Genomic DNA, 16,812 nt, shown 5'->3' with positions numbered 1-16,812 from the left:
AAATGGGAATGCTGGGATACCACTTATCTTCATGGCTGATGTACTGTTGCTAAGCTTGTTAGCCAGAAAAAAGGACTGTCATTAAGTATTACCAGTTGGGATATTTTTACAAAATTTTTCACTACATGGTCTTCTGCTTTAAGGAGAAATAGAAGATATATGAAACATAAATAAAATCCTGCACTGAATGTCAATATATTTTGCATTGAATATTTGCACAGGAAGTGAGCTACTGTTACCTGTATGTCCATCATGAGGATGATTCAGAGCAAAGTTTATAACTGCAATAGATAAAGGCTTAAATACGACTTTTCTCTCAAATCATGATTTGCACAGAATTGCTGTAAAAAGGGCGTTTAGAAGTATTCCACACCAATTTTATTCAGCCTTTTGACTCTGAAAGGAATAATAAGCCAGTTTATTAGATTACTGAACCCACTATCACTTCTGCTGGCAGTGGCTGTCATCACTCCTCGTCAGCAGCTCCCCTTATTCCTTCCTACTGAAGGGGGGCACCGGCAGCCTGAATAGCAGATCTGTTTAACCGGAACTGCTCTGACTAACGCCATGACCTTACATTTCACCCTGAATACTGGCTCAAGTTTTTGAAATTCATCAAAATGCAATTCACATCCATCTGCCAAGGCAGATGCAAACCATTTTTTTGCAGATATCACGAGGCACAAACAAAATTATTTGAATTCTGTGATTTTTTGAATTCTGACTGTCATTGCTGTAGGAAGTGGAGAATCAGATTGGCCAGAGCACAGGTTAAATCCCTTGTGTGCAGGATAAGATAGACATTGTTCAAGGATATGATTTTGAAAACCCATTCTATTCTCCACAGATTTCTAGAAGATTAATCAAAGCAAATTTAACAATGGATATTTTCCTAAAGCAGTGTCAACTGCTGCAACAGCAAATATTTCATTATAGTTTTTTAGGAAGGTAAGTCATGTCTTGTATAAACACTATAGATGTGAAATATCAAGGTACACTATTCTATACCAAGTCTTCATTTTCTGTGCAAGATTCTTTAACCTTGTTACAGTAAACTGCACAAATGAGCATGAACATGTTAAAAGAAATCCACAGCCTTTTGAGGTTGACACACTGTAAATGCTTGGGAGCACAGACTACCATTTCAGCAGATACAACTGAACAAAAGAAACGGGGAAAAAAGCCCCAAAATGTGAGGAATAAGAACTTAATTTATATTGGATGCAATTTAATTTAAATTAGTGAGAAAGGGCTTATTGCACTGAATCCTTTGTCCATTATTTAAAGTTTCAAAAAGTAAAACTTGCAATCAAGCGCTAGTAGTTCCTTTATGTAATTTTACCTATCTCATTTTAAAAAGCTAGCAAACAATAAGAGGGAAAAACTTTCTACAGCACATCCAAAAACCTGAGGTATTCATTCTGGACTAAAAGATTAGGAAGTGGTAAAAGTAAAATTCATATTTCTCAATACACAGCATAACAGAAATCGCATGTTAACATTGCCAGCCATCCAACTAGCACTTCACAGTGTACCAGGGAAAAAATTCCATTCCCATCTCCTACACATACAGGAAAAAAGAGTAAGGATCCTATATAAAAGGTGAGATCTCAGTTGCTAGTGAGGCAAATGCTACAGCTGTGGGTAGTTGAAAAGGCCCCTCTTTTAAGAGATGGCAGCTCCTTCTTCTTGCCATGAATGGGCTCAAAGCTGCATGTGCACACTGCCCTGCTCTGCAGCAGGCAGTGAAAAGAGGGGAAAGGCTGCAGGCAAGGAGAAATGCAGCCTGTCTAAAATACCAACCATTTGGCATATTTGGAAAAGGATACAGAGTCCCAGCAGCACAGGATGGCTGAGGCTGGGAGGGCATTTAGTGCAACTCCCTGCTCAAGCAAGCAGGGCCACCTGGTGCTGGCTGCCCTGGAATATGGGAGAATGGATTTCTTTTTTAAACCCATAATGAGCAAAAAGAGAAACAGAGGAATACTTGTACCTACATAAGCTTCTGTATACACATGGAAAATTACACAAAAGCTACAGTAGGGTAGCTTTTACTTGAAAACAGACTGATTTCAATCTAAATTTATCACTGAGTAACAAAGAGGTGATATCCTCAATATACCAAAAGAAAAATACACTTCACATAACCCTACAGCATACGTCTTAATAGGATTTTTTTAAAACCATTTTATTTTTTTAATTATTTAATTTTAAAAATCTCAGCATGTTTCACTTGAAAGCCAGTGTCTCTGAAAGTAAAGCACATGTCTATGAAAGAAGTTTCTACAGTTTGCATATCTTTTCAGAATTTGAGATATATGATATAAACATCTGAACTATTATATGTCATTCCACTCTGCATTTTTCAAAACCCCGGTCAGAGAAAGAACTGGAAGTCCCAAGCCCATCACAATCGTAACAACAAATCCAAAGTCTGCTCTACAATTTGATTTCCAGAAGTGAAATTTCCAGGCACCAAATGTATAAATTTTTATATTAATGTTAAAAGAACTGAATCTTAAAAAGAACAATGTTTGTAACACAGAAATTCTGATTTCTGAGAATGGCACTGATTTAACATTGAATTAGTCACAACATAACTTCCACGTATAATTTTCCTGGCTATTCAAATGGCAGTCTGCTGAACACTTAACATACATTTTAAATAAAATCAAAATACAAAATGAAATAATTATGTTAAGTTATATGTGGTCTACATTTTTTACTTTACGTCTCTTTCTTTTCATAAAATGTTGATGCAATCAAACAACACAGCTGTTCAAAACTAATGACATCTAAGGTCATGATGGATACTGAAGTTAATTCCAATCCAGTGCAATCTCTCTGTGTAAATATTTTTATTGGCATAAAATACAGGCCCTGTGTCCATTGTGGGGGAAAGCAATGGAATTGTGGGTACAGTGAAGTTACAAGACCTGTAACTCCAGTATTACAGAACAGAGAAACACTTATTTTATGTAGATTGTGTTATACTACAGAAGTTTGTCATTGTCAATTGAGACAATTTTTAAGTACAGAAGGGGGAACAAAGACCAAAAAATTCCAGTAATTGAAATAATTGACCTACATAGAGGCAGCAAGGCCAGAGAAATTTATGCCACTATTTGAAATGTATCCATGTCAGCAGCGACTGCAACCAGTGACCACGTGATAAGCACCAAAAGACCCACAGAAAAAATGCATGTTTCTTGCAAACATGCCTTAAGCCACTGACTGTGCCCAAGTAGCAAAAACTCCTTCAACAGACCCACCAAAGTAAAAATGGGTGTGGAAAGGGAGCACTATGGCACCCCAGGTTTGTGAAGGGCAGGAAGGTGTGGCCCAAGCCAATCCCACCCACAAGCAGGATTTCAGCACTGCCTACATTGTACCTAGGACTTTGGTTTTAGCAGATCTTGAGAGACTTGTTCAACCTCCCCGCAGCAGGGAAGGGAACTGGTTCGTTTCTTTAAGGAAATTTTAAACTGTGAATCCCAAGCCTGCTTCCTTCAAGGGCAGTGACACAGACAACATCTCTCACCCCGAGAAACAGCTTTGTTTGGCAACACAGGTCCCAGGGGTCCATTCCCAGGAAGGGGTTGGAAAGAAAAAAACCACCACATATCATATCTTTAAAAAAATTCCACTCTTTCCTTATGACACCTCCTTCCTAAATATATTGGAGATGAACAAAGCTAGCAATCTGACCTAATTCTAAATGTTGTGAAGTTTGCCATTACAAAATTAATTCATATTTCTCCCATATGGGAAATTATGATCCCACCCCCTCTCAGTTTTGGAAAAGGTTCTCTAATAGCTAAAACCAGATAAAAGTATTTGTTTTAAACCAAAGGCTTTCTCTGATTTTCATTTCCAATAATCTGTCTCAGTATTTCAGAGAGAGAGGAAAAAAAAGCACCAAGCTGATTTGTGGTTAGAAAAAAACAGATTGGAATCCAAGGGAAAAAGTGAATATTTTCTCCCTAAGGAAATATTGCTATTGTGTTTGTAAGAAGATATTTTGAAAATACAGATATGGAGAAATTATTATCATTTCAGAGGGAAGAAATTCACCACCTATCCAAAACCAAAGATGCTTTCTAAAATGTTAAAGTACAAAGAATTTTATTATTCCAATACAGATTTATACTATTTGGTCAGAATCCTGTTCACCTTTTTCTTAATTGCTTGTGTACAGAGAGGTAATGTAGAAAAAGTTACAAAGCCTTCTCCAGAGTAAAGGATGTGACTGTACTGTAGCAGGGATTGAGACTGTTTCCAGAAATTCTTAATTATGTCTATAGGTGATCCTTAATGGTCAAACTTTAGTGGTTTTCTGTGCCCAGTGTTTTGGCAGACTTTTTCTGAATGTTCTGCAATCATCAGTTAGGGGCAGGCTGACCCTGTGTAAATAGCTGTGAGCTAAGAGAGGGCAACTGCATTTGTCCAAGTTGGTACTTGCAGATGGGTATATGCAGCTTGTCATGTTTTCTTTATCCACTTTAGTGACTGTCAAAAATCAGGATCATATATTAGGGTATTTTTTAGATTTGAGATACTGAAAGGTCCTCATTGCATCACTAAGATACATAGGGATCCTTTCTCTGGATATCTTATATAGAGAAAGAAATCCTCAAGTCTTTCTATGAAAGATATTAAACATTTCCTTTGATCTTAAAGTAGCTTTCTCTTGAAAAATGTTAGTACTAGGAGAAACTATGTTTAAAATACCATGTAAGCATTATCTTCAGAAGATGATGACAAATTAGATGCAGTGTTACATTTCTTTGCTTTTACTGGCTTGGCACAGCTTGTCAGCTTTACTGTTGTAGAAAACACAACTTATACAGAGAAAGCCACTCTTTCAAGTAGCCTGGAAAAAGTCACGCTATTTATAAACTGAAAATCTCAAAGGATTGATAAAGAAGTTAGCACCATCCATTCTCATTATAGTTGCTAGGTGAAAGATCCTTAGGGTTTATAAAGCTGGAAGAGGAAGAGTGATGAAAGATCAATGGGCTGTTATTCTACTTCCACACTACAGGAAAAGATGACATGCTATGAAAAAAAAGTTACTGAAGGTAACTAGGGATATGATGACAAATGACAGAGACCAGAAATAAAGGCATCCACTTTCACCCCTTGGAAGCTACACAGATATTAAGGATGGAGATCACCCAAAAGTCACAGGCATTGTTTGTGAAAATATCAAAGGCCCCATAAGCACAAATTAGATTGCAGAAAACGAATAAATTAAAAGGCTGCACTTCTAAGGAAGGCTGATATCTGCGACGACAGCTGAGACCAAAGCCAAAGGGATACCTTCCAACACTTCTGAATGTCAAGACACCTCCTTCCAAGGTGCAGGAGAGAGAATGAAGTGGTTTGAAAATGCAAATACACAAAAGGCCTCGTCAAGTAAGTTTACCCATAGTTGGTACACATTTGCTGAAATACACCCACTTCTCTGAAACCACATTCTACTTGAGTCTCTTTCTGATTTGGATTAAGGACCTTCATCCTGCAAGGAAAGGGAATTCCCTGTGGGAATCAGGCCTCTAAACAACCAGGGAAACTTCCAGATGCTGTTTGGCCTGCTATAATGAAGTGCTGTAGCCATGGCTAAACTCAGACCCTTCAGGGTAGGCAGCACCATGCTTCTTACAAAAGGAAATGACATATTGTAATTAGTTTCTTTCCTATCTGGGAGGTTGTCCTCCATAGTCTGTTTCAGATGCAGTAGAAGAACTTAATCAGGCTTATAACAGGAACAAGGTTCATGTGGATAGTCAAATCCCTAACACCAGAAAGACAAGGACTATTTGAATCCACTGCCATGCACTCAGTCACTGAAATATGATCTAGGTCCCAAGCATGACTCAATAAGGACTTCTGGAAAACTCCAGCTCCTAATAGTTGGCTTAAAGTATCACTGAAAGCCATGAGAAATGAAGACAGGTTAACTTCCATTTTTGACATGTCACTGCTGAGACCTTCATATACCCAAGGAAACATCAGGGATAAGAGGTAGCTGGATACCCAGGGCCCTCTCTGGAAACCTCTCTCCAGCAGCTCATCTGACTTCAGACTGCTCTCAAGGATGGAAGCCACTGCCCTAGAGAAAGTTATTTTTCAGTGCTCTTTTCCTGACCAGATATAAGGCAACCTGAGTAGTAGCATACACCACTTCAGCCCTACTTGTCTGTCTTCTTGGGAGGGAGGGACAAGATGCCTGTTTAGATTGAGCACTGGGGAATCCCCCTTGTTGACATCTCCAACCCTAGATATCTTCCCTTTTCCAGCTCATTCCACAAATGATTCAGATGGGAAAAAGAGAGCCAAGGGGATCATTTCCATCTAAAACTGAGTGAGACTGTGAGGAAAATTACATTAATACGTAACAGGGTTGTCAGCTTAAGAACTGAAAAGCATTTCGACATTTATCAATCTAGTTGCATGGAGGAACAGTGGAGCTGTTGTCACTGAAGTGACAAAAAGCCAAGAAAGTACAGACCAGGTTTGAGCTTTGACATTTGCTCAAAGAAGTCAGTAATTTATATGGAGAAAGCCATTCACATATTAAACTATTAAAAAAACCCCAAACCTGAAGAGCAAACATCTAAATAAAGTATGAGGTGTAAATGAGAGATGAAAGGTTAAGAGCAAATGCAGCTCGCCAAAAATTCATGCTGAGGAAACCCAAGGCAAAACGTGACCTATACATCTATAAATATTACAATAAAGTTGATAATTTTTTCCCCTCTGGAAATTAAGATTTATTTTTGTGGCTTGTGGGAAGAATACTGAAGAGAAGAGAAAAAGTTTGTTACCTTGAATGTCATCATTGAAAGTGCAATACTTGTTACGATACTTATTCAGGAGGCGGAATGCATTGGCATTAGCAAAATCCTCAAACTGAATGAGGCAGTTCATGCCATATCTAGAAAAACAAGAAATTATGCATTATGTTAAGAAAGTTTCAAAATTATACATTAAAACACTAGTAACATTTGTGGTCAGATTTCAAATGCAAGTATAATGTGAATCATACAACTCTCAACATGTTTCTGTTGTATTTGTTATCTTTACATTCATACAGATTATTTAGAAGGCATAATCATACTATTAATAGTATTTACTCAGTTCTAAGCTATGAATAGAAGAACAGTGGAAAAGGCATTCACCCTCTGCAGACATCTCAACAGAAGTCTCCACAGAGCAATTACCTAGAGAACAAAAAAGGTCCCTCCCAACACAAACCATGCTATAATTCTGTGGTTGTTTTTTTGGTTTTTTTTTTAATCTGGAAACTCAAGACTCCTGGCACTAGATTTGTATGTCGATACCTAACAAGTCATCAATTGCACTGCTGTGCTAGTAAGATTAGTCCTAAAATGAAAGTTAGTAAGAAGTAGTTAAATTAATATTACCACTACAGATCATGGAATGGTTTGGACTGAGAGGGACCTTAACAATCATCTTGTTCCAATTCCCTGCCATGGGCAGGGACATCTTTCGCTAGACCAGGTTTCTCAGATCTTTATCCAACCTTGCCTTGAACACTTCCAAGGACAGGGCATCCACAGCTTCTCTTGGCAACCTGTTCCAGGGCCTCACCACCCTCAGAGTAAAGAATTTCTTCCCAGTATCTAACCTAATCCTACTTTCAGTCTGAGGCTGTTCCTCCCCATCCTGTCACTACATGTTCTTGTAAATATTGCCCAGTCCTTATATGCATTTTTAGTAGTACTGTCTCTGGATTCTTTGCATACCAGTCACATGTGGCATTTTCAATTACTTTCTTACAACAAAGTAAAAAAAAAAAACCCACAAAGCAATGAAAATATATCTACAAAAACTACATAAAGACTGGATTTAAGCTCACAGACATTTGCAAGAGGGCAAGATCTCTGCAGCAGTCTCAATCCTGATTGAGCTAGAGGAGGCTTTCCTTATTTGCTAACAGCACAAATGCATGAGAGACAGTCAAGATGTCAATTCATGCTTGATCCAGAAAAGCAATACATATATATAGTGAGCAGTTCAGTGTAAATACATTAACTGAGGTTTTTTTGAAAATACATGTGTTTGGCAACCACATTAAGCAAAGCTATCAGTACTTTAAAAGAACCCAAAAATTCCTGTGACTAACCTCATTTCCATGGAAAACACATATTTACAGCCATATTACAATTAGCCAAATCTATGGGGATTCCACTAGCAGGAATAGTAATCCTTACTAAAATAAATACATCTTCAGGTTTGATGGAAAAACCTGGACTTCTTCAGCAGCATAATGACAGGCAACTATTTAAAAGAAAATTTGGCAAATCCAGTACTGTAAATCACAACTGAGTTCAAATCAAAAAATAGAGCTAACTTCTAATTAATTTAAATTTTTAACCTGCTTCAGTTTCTGCCATAAATTTCTGTGACTCCATAAAGGTCCAGAAGTTGACAGTTGCATAATAATATGAAACTAATGAGATTATCACTCTGGAATCCTGGAGCTTGGTTATATGTGTTTCTTGGATGTCATTAGGATAGTCTGTTTCTTTATTTTACCATACATAACATTCCATTTTCTCATCTGTATTTTATTTTTCTCTGTTTTCTTATCCATTACCCTTGTAGACAAAGACCAAAACCCCCTGTGAGTTATATCAAAAGAGCATCCCTGTAGAAAATAATCATCCTATACTGGACACACTATCCATATGAATTCTCTGAGCCAGATATTTTGGCTGTTTAATTAAAATGGAAAAAATGCAGGCAGTCTAACTCTGGGCCTCTGAGATTGTGGCATCATAGCAGAAAAATTTCTAAGCAGCATTCTTCTGCACTGCACGTGTATCACCTGGCATCCAGGTAAAAACCTCAGACTGCAGTGCTGCACACAACCAGCAGTACTTCATAAGACTTGTGAATTTTGAGGTCCATATTCTCAAAAAAGAGACAAGAAAATTATCCACTATTTCTCTGCTTGGAGTATTCTTGTCCTCAAAAGCACTAATAGATGAGACATACAGATGAGGTAGTACTCAATAGTTAATATCAGGCATTCCAGAAAATCCCTTAGCAACAATGAATTGGCTACAAAGGTGCCTCACAGTTCTGGAGGCGGTGACCATACCAAAAGAGCCATCAATTCCTCTATGACCTCCACATCTTCCTATCACAATCATTTAAAGCAGAAAGTTGAGCCAAAACCTAACCCAATATTTTCCCTCCTATACCACTCTGCAATAACCTTCCACCCTTCTCACACTCTGATGAACAGTTTTAGTTTCAGTGGCTTGTGCACTATAAAGAGTAACTGCTTGGATCAACCCTCGTGGAAGCAGAACATGTCCTCTCTGTTTGCACCTCATACCCTGCTGTCATTGCACATTTTGGGCTTGGATCTGCATCTCTGTACAGGTGGGTAGGGAACACAAATGACTGCAAGAAGAGAAGGGAACCAAGCACTTTGGTGCTTGTCCATGGGCAGCCATCAAACCCTGCTGTGCCTTTCAAACCACACAAATTCCAGCAACTGTGGGCTGCTACAGTTCTGTAAGTCATACTATCTTTCAAACATTACGAAAAGAGAAAACAAAGGCTGCAGCTATCCTAAAATTTGACCATCTCAACATCTTCCATCAATACTAGATATAGCACAGACTGACTTCACTGCTCACTGAGCTTACTCTGATGATACAGAGTGCCTGATCAGGCAGGTCCAGACACCAGTAACAGATATGCTACAAAAAAAGCATCACATTTAAAACCACCATTCAATGACTGTGGTTGACTACTAAAAGGGAGCATGTTAAAAGACAGCAACTTCAGGCACGTCAAGAAGATTAGGAGACAAAATTAGAAGAAATTGTCATGACAGAAAACTCTCTAAGAGGTAACTTTTATTTCAAAAATAGTGGACTACCTATTTAATATGATAGTGTGAAAGAATAGAATGTACTGCTTATTAAAGTAGCTAAACTTCATAATCATACACCTTACAACAATTTTATCTTCCTCTTTGAAATCTGAAGACACTCAGATCTCCAACATAAATGAAAAACATTTTATTTTGAATATGTCACCAGCAGCAGAGTTCCTGAAGCAAGCAGACATTTCATTCTGTTACAATGCTGCACAAATGGGGGTGGGAGTGTTGATCTACAGAAAGTCTCTGCAGAGGGATCTGGATAGGCTGGATCTACAAGCCAACACAGCCATATGAGGTTCAACAAGACCAAGTGCCACATCCTACACTTAGGTCACAACAGGGCTACAGACTGGGGAAAAAGCAGCTGGAAAGCTCCTTCGCAGAAAAAAACCATGGGGATGCCGGTTGACAGTGGCTGAACGTGAGCCAGCATGTGCTCAGGTGGCCAGGATGGCTGATGACATTCTGGCCTGTATCAGCAATATTGTGGCCAGCAGGACCAGGCCAGCAGGACCAGGCAGTGATTGTTTCCCTGTGCTTGGCACTGGTGGGGCTGCACCTCCAGTGCTGCGTCCAGTTCTGAGCCCCTCAAGTCAGGAAGGCATTGAGGTGCTGGAGCGAGTCCAGAGAATGGCAATGAAATTGGTGAAGAGACTGGAACACAACTCTTGTGAGGAGCAGTTGAGGGAGCTGGGGTTCTTTAGCCTGGAAAAAGGAGAGTTATGGGTGACCTTATCACTCTCCACAACTAGCCACAAGAAAGTTGTAGCCAGGCTGGGGTCGGCCTCTTCTCCCAGGCAAATAATGACAAGATAAGAGGACAAACTCAAACTGCTCCACGGGAGGTTTAGGTTAGACATTAGGAGGATTTCTTCACAAAAAGGATGATTAGACATTGGAATTGGCTGCCCAGGGAGGTTGGTGGAATCACCATCCCTGGAGGTGTTTAAGGAGAGACTGGATGTGGCACTCAGTGCCATGGTCTGGTTGACATGGTTATTTTTGGTCATAGGTTGGACTTGATCTCAGAGGTCTTTTCCAACTTAACTAACTCTGTGATATGAGTCACATAAAACATATCATGCCCAATGGCTTGCTCAAACCAGAGCCAACAGTTCTCCTGCTACCACTGCTTTTGACTCAGGGTTTCACAGGGGATAACTGGGGAGAGAGAGGAACATGTAACCAACATGAATATTCATACTGAAAGGTGGTACAAATAAATGGAAGAAAGAACCTATCCAGTGGGCAACAACTGTCTTAACCAGAAGAAATCAAGATCTAGTTCTACACTGTCAAAACTTAAAAAAAAAAAGAAGAAAATCTTGTAGACATTCCTCCTCTTCCTCCTCAGTGTGCAACCATAAAAATGCACTAATGAATTCTTTAATATTTTCGTGCTCTGGAAAACACTTCTCTGATAGCAATAGCTTGGCTTGAGTCCCACCTAGGGACTGATGGACTTCTGCAACCAAGTGTTTTGTAGCTGTGAATTCCTCTCTTCTGGCTGTTAAGGATGTGTCACTGCAGTAGCTGATTAAACAAATATAAATTGTCTCTAGAAAGTGATAATCCAGATCACTGTTTCCCCTTGTAAATCCTGTTTTGTCACCCACGCCTTTCTGTGTACTTGGATTTTAGATTCCTGCTCCAAGTCACACAGGCAGTCCGAATCAGGATCCAACTGGATAGAAGTTCAAAGCCATATCTCCTTTGTTTTGTTATGAAGAGAAAATGCAGACGAGAGGTGGCAAGCATGCAACATCATATTAGTCATCAAGTATGGGAGGCAAATGCTGAACAATGGATTAAAATGAACCATCCCACTGAATAGCATGTGGTTGCCAAAAAGCGTCTCCAATTCTTTTCCCAATTTACAACATATTTTTTGTGACAGTCTTAGCTAAGTATCCCCCATTTATAAGTAAATTTGTATTCAGTTGTCTATGACAACAATGTTAATGTTCCAAATAATTCTATGGAGTATATCTTTATGTAACAGGCTGGAGAAAAATGTCCACAGCTCTATAACCATCCCAAATATACAGTACAAGTTTTTTGGCAACTCAATGCTCTAAAGACCTCAATAGGGAAAACCCTCAAGAATCTGGCTTTTGGTGACAGTGGGAACTATAAAAGTTTGGGCATAATTTTGAATTCAAACCATACGATCAGTAAAATCCACGCTTACTTCTACAGCTAGGAAGGTTTTCTGGATGTATATTTGGATCATTTGTTCTTACTGCCAGCCATTGTTTTGGAAACCTTCCTAAAGGAACAAGTGGTTGCTTTTTAGGTTTTAAGAGCTTCCAAACTCCTATTTGACTACTTTTTTTTTTTTTTTATTCGTTCATACATGCCTGGAACTGAAAAAGCCTTAGAAACCATCAGAATCGGTTGCTGCCCCCCATTCCTAAGGAGGAGCAAACCAAAATGATAGCAACACTGGCGCTGTGTTCCTTGCCTTGTGCGTCATGCAGCTGCCCTGCCAGCCGTAACCATTTATAGTCCACCAGGACAATGTGGAAATTATCTCCTTCCTCCCCGCTCCACATGCTGTAAGCTTGCTCATTACCATATATCCCACTGCTCAAAACAGATTTAAAGGATAAAGAACACTGCTACAAATTCCTCTTTGTGCCAGGGTTTGCCTGGATGCCTCCCTCCAAACAACTCTTTGGACCAGGGTGCCTTCTCCTCCTCCTCTCCTCCAAGCTATCTTTAGCTTCATTTCACAAGGCAATGAAACTGCTGCAGTGAGGTCATACATCCATCCCAGCTCCTCTTCGCTACAACTGCAACCCGCTGCTTAAATTCAATGCAACTGAACGAGGGGGTTAGAGTTTTGCACAATAAATGCTACGTGTATATTCTGTGGAAAAGGTGGCCCAGATGAGATACCCTCCAGCAAACACCCCAACCCCTCTGCAGCAGATGGTACTACTCATGCTGTCTCTCCAACAGCCTGATGTGCTACAGCTGCACAGGACAAAAATCTGTCCAAGGTGCACTGAGCTCCAGCCAGTTCTACAATGCAAATACCTTCCCAGAAGAGGTATCATTAAATTACAAATAACTTTCTCTGTCCCAAATTGGACCAGCAAGTCAGACAGGACATTCTTCACAGGAAGAGATTTTCTAAAGAACTTAATAGAAACTGTCAGCATCTCCACTTTCCACATGAAGGACTTTGCTTAAAATTCCTTTTTTATTCCCCTGTAGGCAACCACTGGTTTTATTTTAGCTACAGAAAGCACATACTTTCATAGGACTGTTTTTCATAGCCATTTTCCATTTCCAAAGCAATCCTTTCCTGAATGAGCTCAGTCCATATCCAAAGTAGGCATGGAGATGTGGGAGATGGCAGCATTTAGCACCCACCCTAGTACCAGCAGCAGACCCTTTCTTCATTCACATTTCCTTAAGGAAATAAAATTCTACTGAAGGTTTCCATATTAGTGTTCCCTGGCACAACCACAGTGCTCTGGCACTGTACCAGTGCTTCTAACACTCCTCTGCTTGCTCCTTCCCTGTCCTGAACATATGTGGTACTCATTTCCATGGCCTTTCTATCCCAGGAGTACTGAGGAGAATGGGCTGGAGATGACTCATAATTTTCTCCCTTTTTTCCCCCCAGCCACCAGCATCCAGGGTGGACTTCACAGCTCTGGGAATAGAAAGGCTTAGGAACAGGGCAGCGCTCATTTAGGAAGGTCTTGAGAGTGGTGATCCTAGACATTGTTGTTCATAAGCAGAGGAGCAAAACCAGATTCTCTGCCCACAGTCATGCCCTGTGTACATAAAGGGCTTCTCTTAAGACAAAAGGTAATTAAATCATAAGCTAACAGAAACACTTGCTACAAGAAAAGGACAGTTGCTGTTTTTAATCTGTCATCAGCCATTTGTGTGGTTGCATCACACTGTAGCAGGGACTGCTTGGTCTTTAAATTGAAGCCTTTCAAAGTCCATTCTACTGAGACAATAAGTTGACAACAGTTCTAAACAGACCCACTAAGTTTTTGTGCATTTTCAAATTGCTGTTGAAGGATGCATTATGGATGCTCACTAGTGAACCTGAACTAGATTTCTTCTAGTTCAATACCTGATGGAATTAACTCCCAAATGTCTTAGGATTGTAATATATAAAGGCTGCAAAAGAAGTAAGTTACCACATTGTAAAATTTTATTTATTCTTGTTGCAAAACAATTTGGTTTTATTTTTTGATACTTTTTCTAAAGTATGCCACACAACAATGTTGTCAGGAACTGGCCTTGATCATAACTTAGACATTTCCAGTTCACATGTAGAGATTTTTGTAACAGAATTAGGGAGGATGTTGTGAATGAAGTATGAATGGAAATATGTGCACTACTGGAAGCAGCAGCAAAACGGAGCTGACAACAGCGACACACAAAGATAACAAAGAACAAAGCCAACTGAAGAAAAATTTAAAATGTTTCATTTACATCAAGATGAGCAGGCCTGAGCTCTGGTAAGGCCAGAGCAAAGACACCTCTGGGACCAGGACCCTGCACCTTGAAAACAGCAACAATCCCTACCACAGCACATCACCTGTGGCACTCTTTATCCTACAGGCACAGCAGGAAGTCATTACAATCTGAAGAAATTCAACATGAGGACATACAGACACAAAAAATTTATGGAAGCTGAAGTAAGAAATACCCTGAGGCAAAATAAGCATGCCAGCACAGCTGCTGGATCTTAAAGGCATAGAAGACCTGTATAAAATCAAATCTATCACCACTTATCACCAGAAGCCCAGAGAAAGCATTGAGGATGTGATAACCAGGGTGCTTTTGCCTTCATTATCACACATGAGCACGCCTGGTCAGACCACATAAACACAAACCTGCCGATGCTTTGAATATGTAGGTATGAGACTGATTAATAAAATCAACTTTTTTGAACACTGCTAACATAAATCCACCATTTTCTCTTCCATAAGAACTTTCACTGAGCGCTGTCAAATCAATTTCCTATGGTGGATTGTGTCAGGTTGCCTCCTCTCTGCTGTGAAACAGTCCTCTCAGCAGGAAGGTGGATGGATGACACAGTACTGAGATACAGCATAATGCACATTATACAAATAAATTATACTTTTGAAAGTTCACAAAGTCAGACATCAGCCAAACTCTTAGACGCAGTTTTTGACATCCCCAAACATCAGCCCCAGAAGACCAGATCACTGCCATGAAAAAATACACCACACAAACTTCCACCAATGCAGAGGAATGAGGGCTTGCCTAACACTCAGGTTAAATTGGAAGAGGCAGAAAACTATATTGTAAATTTTGGTAGTTTTCCTCCTTAGGGGAAAAAAATGGTTCCATGTGAATTTGAAGTAAACAGCAAATTGAATTACTGTGATGGTTTCTCATGAATTTGTAGTGGTCCACTTTTTACCTGATCCTGACCCCACCTAAGCCAAAAGTAAAGCTCCAGGAGCCTGAAAAGGTAATTCCACTTCTCTCCTAGCTATTCTACTGCTTTTTCCAGTGTTACCACTTAGCTGATTTAACTGTCACTTAGACCAAAGAACAATCTCAAATTACCTTCAGTTTTACATTCACTTAAAAGAGATGAGTGCAGATTTGAAACAGATGACCTGAGATTTTGGTTTTTTTCAACCTCTTCAATTCTTCTTTAGAGACTTGGCACTGTAACATTTTGGCTGAGGGAAGGAATGGTACTGAACAGATGGATTGGTCAAGTGTCTGAGCAGACTAAATCAGAAAAACAGAGAATCAAGAAAGAAATCCATCTCAGCTGGAAACAGTAAGCAGTTTTATTCCTCATGAATCTTTGGCTGTAGCTAAAGGTGTGCATCACTTCTTGCCCTCCAAAAGATAGAGTGGTCTTTGTAAAACGCTTCAAGCTTACTTTTAAAATTTTAATTAAATGGCTTTATGCTAAACCAAAAAAGAACTCTTGTTATCAAAAAAGAGCATGTAAAATGCATTCTACTGTCTGATAAATCCTCCTACACAACTTAAAATAATTTGAACCTAGTTTCAAATTGGTGTTTCCTGGTTACTTCATGACTACAATCTTTAAAAGTTACTGATTATTACTGTCTGATTAAGATTGTCAGCAATTTTACTTTGCCAAGAAAAATATCTTAAGTTCTGAGGTTTGCCCTGGTGTTGGTATGCATCTGCACACCCTACAAATTAGATTTTTACTGTTCTTAATTTTGCAAAAGTCATCAAAAAGAGGTAAGTATAGCAGCACTTGAACGGTGGTCAACAATTGCACAGTGCCGTCACAGGGAATTCTTCTACAGATCTTTCAGTATGAAAGATATTGTGTTACGTATATTACTATTCATAATTACTGTGATTAGTGGAATCATCTATTCCAAGAAGCCTGGATTCCTAAATCCAGGCAAGACATGGTTCTCTGGACACATTCTCAGATTTCTGTATGAAAAGGAGAGCTGCTCTTGGAAAAGGTAAAGGTTTCAATTTGGCTGGACAAATGAGAGTTGCATTGATTGTGTGTGGCATTTTGCTTATACGAGATGAATTTTCTTGAGAATGAACCTTTGTATATTCACTGCCCAGACAGCAACTTTTCCCACTTTCCAAAGTGGTGTAGGGTTTTGGATTATAGAAAAAAAAAATAAAAGAGATCTTTGGCTGATAATCTTCCACCAGAAAGTTTCCTAATAATTTTCGATTGAATTTATTTAACTGAATCTAATAGTATCAAAAGATACTACTTTAACAAAGCTTACTTATTAAGGTATTTACTTAAACATATGAGAATTCCAGCTTGGGTCAAGAGGACTACACCTTTGCTTTAACTTAAGTGCCTGTTTTGATGCCTCAGTGAATCAGGCCTGAGTGATTTATGGCAA

General features: G+C 39.2%; 1 protein-coding gene across 2 annotated transcripts in view; it reads right to left on the bottom strand.

Moving 5' to 3' along the window:
• ME1 (malic enzyme 1) overlaps positions 1 to 16,812 on the bottom strand; it is a 154,031-nt gene that overhangs the window by 29,543 nt on the left and 107,676 nt on the right. For both annotated transcript variants that reach the window (XM_036379346.2, XM_036379347.2), the window contains exon 7: positions 6,831 to 6,940. In XM_036379346.2, coding sequence (XP_036235239.1) covers positions 6,831 to 6,940 — 110 coding nt within the window. The remainder of the gene's footprint in view (positions 1 to 6,830; positions 6,941 to 16,812) is intronic.

Source organism: Molothrus ater, chromosome 3 (genome assembly GCF_012460135.2).
Source record: "Molothrus ater isolate BHLD 08-10-18 breed brown headed cowbird chromosome 3, BPBGC_Mater_1.1, whole genome shotgun sequence".
In the NCBI taxonomy this organism is placed as follows: Eukaryota; Metazoa; Chordata; class Aves; order Passeriformes; family Icteridae; genus Molothrus; species Molothrus ater.
The sequence above is the reverse complement of the archived record's forward strand: the minus strand, read 5'-3'. Positions and strand labels throughout refer to the sequence as shown.